Consider the following 15,245-nt stretch of genomic DNA (forward strand, 5'->3'; position numbering starts at 1 on the left):
CTTTGAAAACAACTTGTCCTCTTGCCTGCCAGATCTCCATAATTTATTTTTGGCCAAAGATTTCTCCTGGTGCCCATTCAATAACAAATTGGCTAAGGCTTTATTCTAAAAGGATACTGATGTCATATTGCCTTCAGGTCTCAGGAGAGCTCAGATCCCACCAGGACCGAATGTTCTTAGGTTTAGCTCTGAGAACCAGGAGGATGCTGGCTAATGTCTGGTTGGTACACTGCCCTTCTATCCTTTGTCTGCCTGCTAAATAAAAATGCCTAGGACTGCCAGGGGACCATTGCCCTGTCCTCTTGTCCCTGCTAATGGCCATAGTCTATTCAGCACATCACTATGTTCAGGATGGATGATCAAAAAGTTGCCTGAACTAAGAACCACTTTCTGAGCCCAGGATGAAACGTCACTGACCCCCGAGGAAGTAGAATGCCTCAGCCAGCTTACTGCTGAGGTCAGGGGTCTCAACAGGGCCTGGGCATACAGCATGACGGCCACATATAAAGACATTAAAGAGTGACAAGAACAGTGACATCACAAAAGCCATATGCTCTTGAGGACTGATGGAACAGAGGCCGATGCCCAGTTCTAGCCAATGCTGTCATGTGGGCCATGAGCCCAGTGTTGTTAAGAGTTATAAACCTTTTGTGAAACACTTTAGTTTCCCAGGAAAAAAGGCCCATAACTTTGTGTAGAATATCACCCAAGTTTAAAACTTTCCGCCTGGGGTTGGGGATTTAGCTCAGTGGTAGAGCACTTGCCTAGCAAGCACAAGGCCCTGGGTTCGGTCCCCAGCTCCGAAAAAAAAAAAAAAAAAAACTTTCCGCCTATGCCCAAAAATAAGTGGAGTCTCCAGGGGATCTTGCTCCAGTGACGGTGTTCGCTAAGTTGGGGCAGGGAGGTGGGGCACTGGGATGCCTGGCACTATGGCAAGCATCCAGGTGAGACCCATGACCCTGGACCTAGGATGGAGCTCCAATGATGACACTTACAGGCAGTGGTTGTCTCCTTTCACTGGGTGGATTCTGGGGCTAGAACTCAGTCACTAGGCCTGGCAGCAAGCGCCCCTCCCACCAAGCTGTCTCGCCCGCCCGTGGTTTGTCCATTCTTGAACTTCATCTGAGTGGCGTCAGGTCATGAAGCACATGCCATTTAGGTCTGGCTTTTCAGCATAGCGTCTGTAGACCTAACTCCCAGGTGATACATGTGTCAGTCTTTCCCTCCTTTCTTATTCACACCCAGTAGCTTTGCCCTGTCCCAATATACCGCAGGGCGTCCATTCATCTGGGCTTGACATTTGGCTTCTCATAGTTTGCTGTTATAAATAAGACTGCTATGAATATTTGTGTACAAAGCTTTTCTGTTTGACTTTTAAATTTTATTTACTCTGTGAATGTAGATTTATTCTTAAGGAAAAAACGAGAGAATTCCTGAGAGCGGGAGAAGCCCTCGAAGAGGGATACTTGGTTTCTGTTATATTTTCAAAATCTATCTTTATTTTATGTTTATGAGTGTTTTATCTGTATGTATGTATGCATGCATGTATGTATGTATGTATGTATGTATGTATGTATGTTTGTATGTATACCTCATGTGTGCCTGGTGCCCGAACTGGTCAGAAAAAGGTATTCCTAGAATTGGATATATACATGGTGAGCCAACGTGTGAGTGCTGGGAATCAACCCTGGGTCCTCTCAAAGAGCAGCCAGTGCTCTTAACTGCTGAGCTATCGCTCCAGCTCCTGTCTCCTAAAGTTGTAGTCATTCCTGTGTATGCACAGTTCAATCTCTTTTTTCAGTGTTAGACTTTATCAGGCCTGGACGTGTGTGTCTGTGTGTCTGTGTATGTGTCTGTGTGCGTATCTGTGTGTATCTGTGTGTGTATCTGTGTGTGTGTCTGTGTGTGTGTGTGTGTGTGTATGTGTGCACATGTGCACGTGAATGTGTGTGCTTGAGCACACATGTGTGTGGAAGTCAAAGCACAACTTGTAAGAGTCAGTTCTAGCCTTAGACCATGTGTGCTCTGAGGATTGAACTCAGGTCTCAGTGCTTGACAGTATGCACCCTGACCTACTGAGCCACCTCCTTGGCCCGACAATGCCATCTTATCGCCGCTTTAAATGCATTTCCCTAATGAGTCGTAATGTTGGTAAGCTATAATGTCTCATTTGCTTACATTTTTGTTTGTGTGCCCTGATTCAAATCCAGCAACAAGCATGAAGCAGCACCTTGCCCTTTCTGTCTGCTGATGTCTGCCCACGGACACGTTTGATTCTGTTACCTGAAGTTGTAGCCAGGGAACAGGGACTCATTGGTGTACTTGTCGTCCAGCCGGCGGAAGCTGTATTTGGGTTGACAGCGATGGGACCAGCTGTCCAGGTTGCAGTCCCAGTAGATCTCGATGCCCATGATTCCTCCCTGGAGGAGGAGGACAGTGAAAAAGAAGTCACAAAGCCACCAGACACTGTCCTGCTTTGTGATCTTCCCAGGGAAGTTTTTACTCTCTGGAGCAAATACTCACTAAAGGGTTTCAGTGCCACGAACATGGGTCCCCACACCATGGTGGCAGGCAGCAGGTGTGCCTCCTGGGGCTTCCCATCTGGGCCCCTTACCCCATTTTTACTCTTAAAATGTAACTTTTGCAAACCATCCCTGCATTCAAACTCCCCCCCTGACTCCTTCCCATCACAGATATCTGGTTAGCCTGATCCAGGGGACTGCATCCAAGGCCTTCTCTGCTTTCTGTCTGAGCTCCCTTAGGAAAAGTTTCAGCAGCTGTGAGCAAATGACTGTCCCCAGACGGACAGGCTACCTGGTCGTACGTGCCCTCCCTACAAAGGTCCTTCTCCTAAAGATAAGTGTTTTTCTAAGAGAGACAGAGAACAATCAAGCAAATGTGCCATTCTTGTGCAATCTCAGCACTTGGGAGGCTAGAGAATTCCAGGCCAGCCTGGGCTACCTAATGAGACCCACTTTGAAAGAACTGAAAAGTCAGGTGGGCAATGGTGGTGCAGCCTTTAATCCCAGCATGCCAAGGGAAGCAGAGGCAGGAGGATCTCTGAGTTTGAGGCCAGCTGGGTCTACAAATTGAGTTCCGGGAGAGCCAGAGCTACACAGAGAAACCCTGTCTCAAAAATCGGAAAAAAAAAAAAAAAACAAAAACAAAGGAAAACAACAAGAAGTCATTATGGCTATTAAAACAAGATGCTTGCCTGCTGGCTTTAAAGATGGAGGAAGGAAGTGCCAATCAATACATAAATACAGGAGCCCTGGGGAAGGTGGAAACGCAAACACCAAACACGTGCTCTCCCCTGGAGCCTCCAGCGGGAGTGCATTGCTGCTGACACCGGAAGGTCAGCTCTGAGTCTGGACTTCTACCCCAGGCACAGAGAGAAGACATATGGTACTATTATTTTTTTTAAAAATTTATATTTTTGTATTATGTGAGTGCACTGTCCCTGTCTTCAGACACACCAGAAGAGGACATTGGATCTCATCACAGATGGTTGTGAGCCCATCACGTGGTTGCTGGGAACTGAACTCGGGACCTCTGGAAGAGCAGTCAGTGCTCTTTTTTTCTTTTTTTTTCTTTTTTCTTTTTTTAGGAGCTGGGGACCGAACCCAGGGCCTTACGCTTGCTAGGCAAGCGCTCTACCACTGAGCTAAATCCCCAACCCCGCAGTCAGTGCTCTTAACCACTGAGCCATCTCTCCAGCCCTAGTTATCACTTTCAAACATGGGTGCTTCCTTCTATGGACTGACTTGACCTTCATTGTTTGGTAAGTTGCTATAGCAGCTAGGGGAGATATGTACCAGCTCACTAAGGACTGTGGGGATCCTTGAAAGAATTCAGGTGAAGCCCTGGGCCCTGATATAGCTTACCGCATATAAATGTGAGCTGTGACTTCATAACCTGGAATGTCAGCCTCTGCCCTTAGACACTGTCACTTGACCTTTGACAACCTCCACCCTCCCTCAACCTCCCCCACGAACCCACTATCCAAAGGCTTCACCCACCTGAACTGCCACCTCTGTAAAGTTCTCTCCGATTTCCTGGAAGATGTCCCCTAGCCGGAAGATGGGACACTGAGGGTTCCAAGTCTTGTGAAAGGTACAAGAGATGTTCATACCTGGTAAGATGTTTCTCCTGTGCAGGGTCGCAAACAAACGACACTAACAACCATTTCTCTAACAGGAAAACCAGTGGCTGATACATAGTGCTTGCTGGCGACCGTGCTCTAAATCCCTCCACCTCAGCCGCTATCAAGCCCCCAGTACAACATTATTGAACTTGACACTGATCCACTGCAAAGGTTGATGTGACCCACGTGGCAGCCCCCTTGTCTGCTGGGGACCCTTGCAGGCTGTCCTTTTACCCTGTGCTAAGAACAATCTTTGAACCAATAGCATATTGCAGTATTGGTGGGCTATCACTCCCAAAGACTGTGGTTTGCATCTCAGTTGCCCTTGGCAACCTGCTGCTATCCAGATTGCTTGCTTAGATGGAGCGCCCACCATGTCCTAAGGATACTTGAAACGGTCCTCGGGCGAGATGAACATGATGTGGAACTTAGCCCTCCTGCTCCAGCCACAGGGGTGAGGCTGGAGACGGGCTCAACTCTAATCAAGCCTAGAGCCAAGAGTCAGCTCTGACTTGTCAGCTCTGGAAAGAACGAGAGTCAGAACCACCCAGCAAAGACATTTCCAGACTCTGCATCCATAGATGAGAGAGAGAGAAGAAGCTTTTGCAATCTGAGGCTTCCAGATCTGGGGTCATTTGTTCCACGGCAGATAACGGACTAGGACAGCCAGGCATCTGAGATACTCACGTAGTATAGTTGTGGCCCGGGAAGTCGATATTGTTCTTGATGAGTACGGTGAAGTTTTCGGCGCTCCTCAAGAGTGCAGGCCTGGGAGAGGAAGACGAGGATCGGTGACCTCAGGGACAGAGTGCATGGACCAAGAGGGTTATGGTTTTGTGTTTTTGAGTGAAGAGAAACAAGTACAGTAACTTAGCAAGACGTTCTGAAGTTCTCCATGAAGCCTACAGCTTCTCCAAGAAGCCTTTTCCCTTCTTGAGAGAAAGGTAATCATGGTGTCACATCCAATACTGACACAACTGTATGTCTGGCAGTGTGCGGTGACATGTTAACATCTGACAGCTAGCTCTGTAAGGGAGAAGCTGGAAAGAGCCTCGATATAGCGCTTGGTAAGCGCCATGGCAGAAGTACCCCTACCACAACTGGTCAACGTGCTGAGGTAAACTAACAGTTGAACAATCAGCCCTAAATAGGATCTTTCTATAACCCACTCCCCGAAGGGTCAGGAACTATCAGGGAAGAGTGTATGGGAAGATGGTTAAGAAGCAGAGAATGGGGATCAGAGCTGTCTCCTGGGCACGGCGTGGCTGCTGCATTCATAAACTCAAGGCTGCTCTAGTTACCCTACACAAGATCAGCTAGTCAGCAGCCCAGCATAGCTGGGAGTTGGCATCATGATGCTCCGCCCACAGCTGAGGAACTGTTGGCAAACCGCTGATGGCTGCCTGAAGAGGGGTCTTTTCTCTTCATGCTATGTTACCCACGCTGAGGTGAATTGTGTCTACACCTATGTGCAGACACAGCTAACTGGACTTATTGTAAAGGGGGCAGGGCATGAAGGGGGTGGGGCATGGGGGTGGGGCATGAGGGAGGTGGGTCATGGGTGGGAGGGGGCATAAGGGGGGTCACGAGGGGGGAGGGTCACGAGGGAGGGGCATGAAGTCAAAGAAGAAAGTATTTGAGAAAGGGACCCAGGGAGAGTGGGAGGGGAAATTTGGGTCAGACATGATCAAAATACATTATATATAATATGCACAAAACTGTCAGAATACATTTTAAAAATGCATGTGTATATATAAAGAATAATTAAATATAAAAATTAAGACTCCGAAGACTGCAGCATCCTCACGCATGACATTTCTAAGATTTTATTTCGAAGTAAGATTTCTCTGCGTGTCTTATCTATTACAGAGCAAGAACCTTGGGACCTACTCCCTGTCTAGTTGTTTGTTTTAGATGTTTATTTCTTAGGAAGTGACACACAGGAGAAGTAACTAAACAAAGTCAGTTCCTTGATGGCTATCTGAAACATTGTATCTGGTTCACATACAATGCGAGGAGACTGCTCGCCCAAAGTCCTCGCAAAATGTAACCCAGCAAGCTGATTTAATGGTTTATGCCTGTAATCGCAGAGCTCAGGAGGCTGAGGCAGGAGGATTACAAGATGCGGCCAGCTTCAACTCCACAGTGAGACCATGTTTCAAAAGTAACAGGAATAAAAAACAAATAAACAAATAAAAACCTCAGCGGGTATTCTGCCACAGGCCTTTAATCTCAGTGCTGAGGAAGGCAGAGGCAGGTCGATCTCTGTGAGTTTGAAGCCAGCCTAGTCTTCAGAGTGAGTTCTAGGCCAGCCAAGGCTACATAGTGAGTCCCTGCCTCAAAGACGACAAACAACAAAAAGAAAGAACGGAGCCCTGGGACAGGCGTGTGGAGACGCAAGTGATTCGTCTGACGAATGAATTGGTGGCAAAGCTGAAAATTACAACCAGTGTCTTCTGGGAGGAGCCGAGGAGCCAAGCAGCCCTAGGTGTAGGCTGGGATCCCACCCACAGTGTAGTACCCTCTGCACAAAGAAACTGGGATGGCAACAGAAGGCCAGAAAGGGTGGTTCTCTGGTCCTCTTTACCCCTTTTGTCCCAGACCTCACTCTACCCTCCCTGATCTGGCATAGAGCAGCATCTGTTGCCCGGGAGGGAAGAGGCAAACTGTAGACCCCACCTGTTCCAGACTTTGTCCGATCCTCTCTGACCTGCTGTACCTGTGGCATCCGGGCACCCCACCGGAAGAGGCAGAACCCAGAACCACAGAGCTGACATAGCCTTCCCGGAGACGGCATAGAGCTCTCCAAGTTCAGGGCTATGTTGATCAGAGAAGCTTAGGGACCCTGGAAACGTTAGCACTGCAAAGACCATTTTGTCACCCCCAAACGCGGTGCAACTCACCGGGGGGCTTCTTTCCCCTCCTCAGCAGGACACCAGGCAAAGATTTCACAGGTCTTCCTCTTCTGGTCGTAAGGTATACACCTGCCGGTCTGGATTCCTACAAGTGCCAAGGGGTTGAAAACCACAGAAGTGAATGTACCGGGAGAGGAATGTGTCTCTGCAGGGGGCACCACCACACACTCAGCCCGTGCAGAGACTCTTAGGCTCAAGCTGCTCCCTCCTCTGTGAACCCCGCCCTCATCACATCTGCACCCCAAGTCAAACAGAACACTTGACAGTACATCCTTAGAAAGGCCCAGAAATGGCACAGAGAGGTGCTGGGGTCTGCCCACCCTTTGGGGGTTTTGCAGGGAGAGACGTCTGAGAGACGAGTTCTGTATTCAAAGTCTACTGTACAGGGACTCAAAGTATAGTTTTCTTCTATGGCATCTGAGTACCTCTGGGGTACACAGCTTGTCTGGGGATGTGTAAAGCCACACAGTGAACTAGGGAGCATCCTTCTGAAGCGTGAGGAAAGCAAAAAAAGGAATAAGGGGCAAGGCACAGTACAACGATCTCCATGGTAACTCACATGCACGTGTTACGGAGTGGAACTCAAAACTCACATCGTAACCACTGGTCGCTCTTCCTGGGTTTTGAGACGCGATCTGTCTATTTAAGCTCTAACTGGCCTGGAAGGTTGACCTCAGACTCACAGAGATCCACCTGCCTCTGCCCCTCTGCCCCTCTGCCCCTCTGCCCCTCTGCCTCTGCTTCGAGTGCTGGGATTAAAGATCTGCACAACCACTGTCTTTTTACGTTAAAACATGAGGCAATGTCTGTTTTGCAAGGCTGGGGTGTAGCTCAGTGGTCAGTGCTTATCCAGCCTGCATGAAGCCCTGGGTTCAATCTCTAGAATGGAGAAAGAAAAGAAAGCAGGAGGAAGGAAGAGAAGGTAGGAGGTAAGGAGAGAGGAGGAAGGAGAAGTAAAAGTGAAAAAGGTTAAATCCCCAGGTCCTTGGAGGGTCAAGTTCATGTTCCTCCACCTTTGGGGAAGTGTTCCAACAATTAACCCTGAACCAGCTCCTCTCGATGGGAGTTGAAGTCCTGCTTATAGACGTCAGCTGGACTGTTGGGGCCAAGTCAGGGGACAGACACAGTCTCGCCTGTGATTTGGTGGAGCAAAGGACAGTCGAAAGTCGGAGACTAAAGACCTGAAACTGGACGTCTTAAGTGTCCCAAAGAAAGTGTCCCAAAGGTGCCAAACCACCCCCGCTCAGCAGTCCAGGGAAAGACAAAGTACCTTTACTTTGTGGGTCCATCCATCCTTTTATACAACCCTGGTCAGAATGGCACTGTTTACCGCGGCTGGGATACTGCAGGAAGAGCAGAGTGGGTGCTGCCTATGAGCCTTCAGGATACCAGACACCTGCTCAGTCAGCATGGTTCACTGCAACACCACTCACAGTGGCCAGAGCAGAAAACACCAAATCCGTCAGAGGGAGAGGAGACAAGAGAGTGCCACATTCATATGAGGAGGGAGTGTGTGTGTGTGTGTGTGTGTACGCATGCACACATGTTCATGGTGTAGGCCAGAGGTCAACATCAGCTGTCTCTATCGCTCTTCCCCGTATATGTATATATGTATATGTATATATGTGTATATATATGTATGTAATATATGTGTATGTATAGGATGCATATGTGTATGTGTACATGTATATGTATGATGCATGTGTATATGATGTATATGAATATGAATATGATGTATATGAATATGATGTGTATGTATATGTATAGGATGCATATGTATAGGATGTGTATGGTGTGTATAGGATGCATATGTATATGTATGTGTATGGTGTATGTGTATTTATAGATGATGTATATGAATATGATGTATATGAATAGGATACGTATGAATAGGATATATATATATAGGATGTATATGCTATGTATAGGATGCATATGTATATGTGTATGTGTATGGTGTATGTTTATTTATAGATGATGCAAATGAATATGAATATGATGTATATGAATAGGATATATATGTGTATGTATATGATGTATATGTATATGTGTAGTGTATGTATATGATGTGTGTGTATGTGTATGTGTATGTATATATGATGTATATGAATGTGATATGTATGAATATTAATATGGTATACATGAATATGATGTATATGTATGTGTAGTATATGTATATGATGTGTATGTATATGTATATGATATATGTACTTGATGTATATGTATAGGATGTATATGTGTATGTGTACGTGTATATGACTATGATGTATATGTATATGCATATGCACACATACACACATATACATACGCACATACATACACAGGACTGTAGCTCACCTATTTGACCGGGCTAGCTGGCCATCAATCCCCAGGGCCCTACCAGTCTGCCTCCCCAGCACTAGGATTACAAGTATGCACAGCTGTACCCTCTTTTTTGTGTGGTTCTGGGAATCAAACTCAGATCATGCTTGGTGGCAAGCACATTAGCGACTGACCCATCCTCCCAGGCCCCATAGTGGCATCTTATTCAGCCAGGTCCTGACACATGCTACATTACAACTGCCTTCAAACCGTGGTATGGGGTGAAAGGAGCGAGACCCGAGGCCACATTCTGTATGGCTCTATAGTTGGGAAATGCCCTGCACAGGAAAGCCACAGAGGCAGAGAGCTGGATTGGTGGCCATCAATGGCTGTGGGGAGGGTGGAAGAGATTGGTTGCTAACGGGAACAGTTTGTTTTGGGAGTCAACGTTTCCTTGCTGTGGAGGGTGATGGAAATTTCCTGGAATTTGGTGATGGTTTGCACGATGTATACTTGGAAGTCGTAGGTTTTAGAGTATATGATTCCATCTTGATTAAAAATAAGGATACATCAAAATATAAACAGCGGGTGTCAAGGCAGCCAAGAGGCACTTTCCAGGATGGTCTTTGGGGTAGAGAGCGGGTGGCAAGGTTGAGGGTTGTAGTGGCCTCGCCACCACAGAGTGAGCAGACAGGTGCCAAGATGCATGCAGCAGGCGACGTGGGAAGGAAAGACTCAGCCAGCAAGCTCCTGGCTGGAGAAAATGGGTCAGCTGTGTCTGGGGGCTGAAGGACAGAATAAGAAAAGAGGAAAGAGAGCGTTTGCTTCCTGCATTTTTTACTTTATGCAGCGGTCTAGTGGCCGTAGCCTCTGCTCATTGTCATCTGGGCTCTTGTGTCTAAGATCCAGGCCAAGGTTCTAGGTCTTGAGTCCAGGGACTCCTGGGTTCTGAGAGAGCAGCTTTCTATGTGGCTTGTGCTACCTTGCTTGAGTCATTTCATGTCCTTTAAGCTACAACCCCTCTGATCAAGGAGGGTAACTTGCTTGTTTGGCATGGCTGCTATGAGGGTGGAATGGGTTTGGGAAAGAGGGCTTAGCATATACATACATCCATATATATATATATATATATATTCATTCCTTGCTCAGTGGATAGTGCAAACAGTTTTCAGACTCATTTTCTCTTTACTGCCTGGATTGGGTTCTTTTTGTGACCTGCCATTGCCCCTGGGTTCTTCTCTTAGTAACCCCTGAATGCAACTATGAATCTTTTGCCTGCAAAGCCTGTCACATTTGCAGTCTAACTGCCTACTGGACCCACTATAGGTCTTGATAATCATAGTTTGAATGAATGAGTGAGTGAATGAATGCTATATACATACTAAGGCTCTTGGGCAGTTGTGATTTTCATTCATCGGTTAGAAGGAACTCCCAAGAAAGAGGAAGAATCAATTCTGTGTTTGGGTTTGTTTTGTTTTTGTTTGATTGGTTGTTCTTTGGTTGTTGTTGTTTTTTTTAATCTCTAAAAGAAACTCTAACATTAGTTTTGCAATTGTTGCATGGATGAGAGAGGTTCTTGATCATTCTCCTGGCTGACAGACCAAGTATTTCCTTCCCTTTTGAGCCAGACCTATCTACGATTGCAGAACTACCCGGGAGGCAGCAGAAATAGCACTGTGCCAGCTCGGGGCTTCAGCCTTCTTCCTCCTTGGCGCTGGGATTCCTGAGCTGCAGTTTGGAAATCTGGCTACTCTCCTGGAGGAAGCATGTGGCTAAAGACCCTGAGAAGAGAAAAACTCTTTAAGAGTCCTTGGAAACGGAAAGGAGCCTTCAAAGAATGGTAACGGCAGCTCTGTGAGAAATAAGCCAAATCAGAAAACCCACCCGGCTGAGCTCAGTCCGCCACGGAACTATGAGAACAACCTCAGTCGAGTGAAGCCCTTCAGGTCCATAGGAGTTTGAATAGCGCCGCGGATATTCAGATGTACATTAGGTCTTGGCCACATTTACTGGGCCAACCAAAGATAGTGTGAGTATTGACACTCATCCAGGTGGAATAACCCAGGCCAGAATATAGTGTAGGCTAAACGCCCCTCCCCATGTGGTATCCTCCAGGCTGGCTGGGCCCTGTGCAGGCCTTGGGTTTCATCTGCTGTGGGGCGATCCTCTTCGTTCCAATAGCAACACGTTTTCTGAGGGCCTGCAGTGTATCGTGCTACGTCTTAAGTATTCTCTGGTATAAATTAGGACCTAAGAGTTGCTCTCCCAGAAGGGTGAGGCTCCAGTGAAATGGGAAATAGATCACACACATGCTGGGAATTGTGTTGTGCGCTGCACAGAGAGCCTGGGAAGGAAAGAGCAGGTGCTCACACAGGCCCCTGCGCTGTGGCCGGGAGACAAGGGTGGGCAAAGACTTCTTGGTTCCCAGAATGCATCTCGGCCCTGCATCCTCTCTGAGTGGGTTCCCTGCTTACCTCAGGACACAGCTTCTGTTCTTGGCCTTCTGACTTGAGATAATTTGTCATTACAAAGAACGAGTTCCCCTGTAGAGAGAAACGGAGGGAAAAAGACCAGGCCTTAGGGAACAGAATCTCCTCAACCTTCATAATACGGTTTGCTAAGAGCTGGGGGCGGGAGCCATTGTACTCTTCGAAGCCTTTAGAAATCAGCCGTGGGCAGCATGGACTTTGCGGAGGGCTTAATATTAAGGCTGCAGGAACTGTCCCACCGGGCGAGAGGGAGTGGAGGAGCTTTCAAATGAGGGGAGCAGTCATTTTCCGAGCCAGCCTCAAAAGCAACTGTGTCATTTTGTGACACAGTAAAATCCCATTAAATCAAGACTCTGGAGAGCTGGGGAAGTGGAGGTGGCATGTGGGCTGTACCCTGGGCAGGCTGTTCAGATTTCTCAAGGCTTAATGGAAGACCATGGGGCTTCCCAGGACCCGGGCAATCAGTGGCTTTTGTGATTTATAGTTAGGAACAAACAGCAGCTTGGGTCTGATGGTTTTGCCAAGTGCCCTGGCTCCCCAGGGTTGCAAATAGGCCTTTCTGTTCCTCCTCTCCATCTGTTCCTAACTCCTCCAGCCTCTCTTTTATTTCTCCTTTTTATGGTAACTTCTTTGATTTTCCCTGCTTTGCAAACTCAGCTTACCACACACTTGTCCGTGGCCTACACCTTTCCCCTCTTTGTCACCACATCCTTTCTAAAGACTCAAGAATCATCTCCTGGCGACCTTCTCAATAACAGGACACACAAGCCAAGCAGAAGACAAGCTCTCTGCCCTTCTGAACCCATGCTGAGCTTGCCACATGGTGACCCTACTCCTAAAGCCCTGTGCCCGTCGGTGAGAGTGAATGAGATCATGTTTGGAATGAGCCAGGATGCAGTGCTATTTTGAGCAGCCCGGTAGGACTCGATAAAGCAAAGACCACATCTTCTTTGAGCGGCTGGATGTGACCCAGTTTTGCAATTTTTAGCTTTTCTCAGTTGGGATTTTTCACAGGTTTTTAAATAGGGCCAATGTTTTTCTTTTCCTTTTGAGACAAGGTCTTAAGTATTCCAGGCCGGCCTCAATCTCTCTGTACAGCTGAGGGTGACCTTGGAGAGCTGAGCCTCCAGCCTTGACCTCCTGGAGCTACGGGGGCCTGCTAGCCAAGCATTCTACCAGTTGAGCTACATACATACATATCCTTAGTCCCAAGGTAACTTTGTTTTTGAAATGAGGCTCTAGACCCCTAAGGATGGGGAGGGGGATGTGACCTGGAGGGACCCAGCACTCACCTGCAAAGGGAGGGTGTAGTCGGCTGTGTCAAAGATGCCATGTACTAACTTCGTCACCCCGCCCTCCGTGACAGTCTCTGTCACCTCTGCAACGCCTTTGACCTTGGTGTGCACGGAGCTGATAAGGGGCTCCTTCCGCTGATATAGCTTGTCGCTCATCAAAGCAAAGCTGAGAGCAGAGGAAAAAAGCTTCAGTGCAAACTCTGGGGGCAGGGGTGTCCTGGAGCCGCTGCTGATGGCAATCTGCCTCTGTTTCCTTGTGACTCTCCCTGCTGCAAACTGGGGCTAGCAGCCTGTGCCTGTCCCTCCCTTTATCCTTACCTGCTATAGATGGCATCTCAACTCAGAGCTCTGTCCTGGGCTCCGTGCCACATTGGCTCGGCTTGCTCTTGTTTCAGGGATTACATTGTCTGCCTGCCTGCCTATCTATCTATCTATCTATCTATCTATCTATCTATCTATCTATCTATCTATCTGAGACAGGGCCTCTCTATGTAGCCCTGGTTGTCCTGGTGTGAACCAGGATGGCCTTCGAACTCCTAAAGATCCTCCTAGCTCTGCCTCTTGAATGCTGGGATTAAAGGCATGTGCCACCATACCGGACATTTATAAGAAATGCATGGAATCAATATAATCTATACAGAAAGAAAACACATAGTTGCCAAGAGAGGAGACACGGAGAGGGACCATTAATGAGCACATGACTTCCTTTTAAGATGACAGAAATACATCGGTAGAGAAAGGCATTGTTACATGATACCATGCACTTGTTAAGTGGCCCTGGTGTGCTTACATTAAAATAGCCCTTCACGGGGCTGGAGAGATGGCTCAGTGATTAAGAGCACCGACTGCTCTTCCAAAGGTCCTGAGTTCAAATCCCAGCAACCACATGGTGGCGTACAACCATCTGTAATGAGATCTGATGCCTTTTTCTGGTGTGTCTGAAGATAGCTACAGTGTATATAATAAATAAAGATGTTTTAAAAAAAAATAGCCCTTCATTCTGCCCTCTTTTCAGGCGGTGAGTTTTATGCTATGTGAATTTCACCTCAGTAGGTAAGAGGGATATCTCACATCTGTATAAACCTAGACATATATCTACGGACATATCAAAACAAAGGGACAAAGATCAAATTCAGGGTAATGCTTGTGGAGAAAAGCAGTGAAAAAAAGTTGACAGGGAGCAGAGCTGGATCAGTGTACATTGTTTCTTAAGTTGCACAGAGGCACATAGATACGTTATTCACGGTACATTCTAGTGTTTCTCCAACACTATTATTAAAGAAGGAAGAAATTGGTCTAGTGACGTGGTTCTGTGAGTAAAATCCCTTCTTGACAAGACTGACGACCCGGGTTCAATCCCCAGAGCCCACGCCATGACAAAAGGCGAGAGAACTGTCTCCAGAACCTTGTTCCCTGGCCACCATGTGCACGCCATGGACACATGAGCACGTGACTGCACACAGAATGTAGATGGTTTTTTTTTTTTTTTTTTTTTTTTTTGGAGCTGGGGACCAAACCCAGGGCCTTGCTTCCCTAGGCAAGCGCTCTACCACTGAGCTAAATCCCCAACCCCATGTAGATGGTTTTTAAACAGAAATCCAGATTTGGGACCCACTCAGAATACCTGATAGAGTGCAAGGACGCACATAGACAAATGCAGTTGTGAGTGTTCAGTCTCACCCCGGCCTCGAAACACTTAACAAAATACTTGGGATTTTCCTTGAGGCTATCCATTGCAACTTCCTCCCAGAGCGGTGCATGCTCTGCCATTTGGGAAGCTCAGTTGGATGCATCATCTCCATTCTAGAATATGCAACACACACTGAACCCAACTCTAATTGAATCCGGCTCTGTTAAACTAGAGGAGGCTTTGCAAACCTAATGGACCTCCATAGCGTAATGAACACAAAAGTTCCTATTGAAAGGTAAAAGTTGGGGTTGGGGATTTAGCTCAGTGGTAGAGCGCTTGCCTAGTGTGAGGCCCTGGGTTCGGGATCCCCAACTCAAAAAAAAAAAAAAAAAAAAAAAAAAAAAAAAAAAAGAAAGAAAGGTAAAAGTTGGGTTGGGATTTAGCTAGGTGGTGGGCGCTTGCCTAGCAAGC

General features: G+C 47.2%; 1 protein-coding gene across 2 annotated transcripts in view; it reads right to left on the reverse strand.

Moving 5' to 3' along the window:
- The window catches only part of P2rx7 (purinergic receptor P2X 7), a 40,667-nt gene that overhangs the window by 11,364 nt on the left and 14,058 nt on the right, over nucleotides 1-15,245 (reverse strand). For both annotated transcript variants that reach the window (XM_032886575.1, XM_032886576.1), the window contains exons 2-8: nucleotides 13,142-13,310; nucleotides 11,835-11,903; nucleotides 8,330-8,402; nucleotides 7,048-7,144; nucleotides 4,832-4,912; nucleotides 4,020-4,149; nucleotides 2,284-2,420 (exon numbers count right to left, since the gene is read on the reverse strand). In XM_032886575.1, coding sequence (XP_032742466.1) covers nucleotides 2,284-2,420; nucleotides 4,020-4,149; nucleotides 4,832-4,912; nucleotides 7,048-7,144; nucleotides 8,330-8,402; nucleotides 11,835-11,903; nucleotides 13,142-13,310 — 756 coding nt within the window. The remainder of the gene's footprint in view (nucleotides 1-2,283; nucleotides 2,421-4,019; nucleotides 4,150-4,831; nucleotides 4,913-7,047; nucleotides 7,145-8,329; nucleotides 8,403-11,834; nucleotides 11,904-13,141; nucleotides 13,311-15,245) is intronic.

Source organism: Rattus rattus, chromosome 16, assembly GCF_011064425.1.
Source record: "Rattus rattus isolate New Zealand chromosome 16, Rrattus_CSIRO_v1, whole genome shotgun sequence".
Lineage (NCBI taxonomy): Eukaryota > Metazoa > Chordata > Mammalia > Rodentia > Muridae > Rattus > Rattus rattus.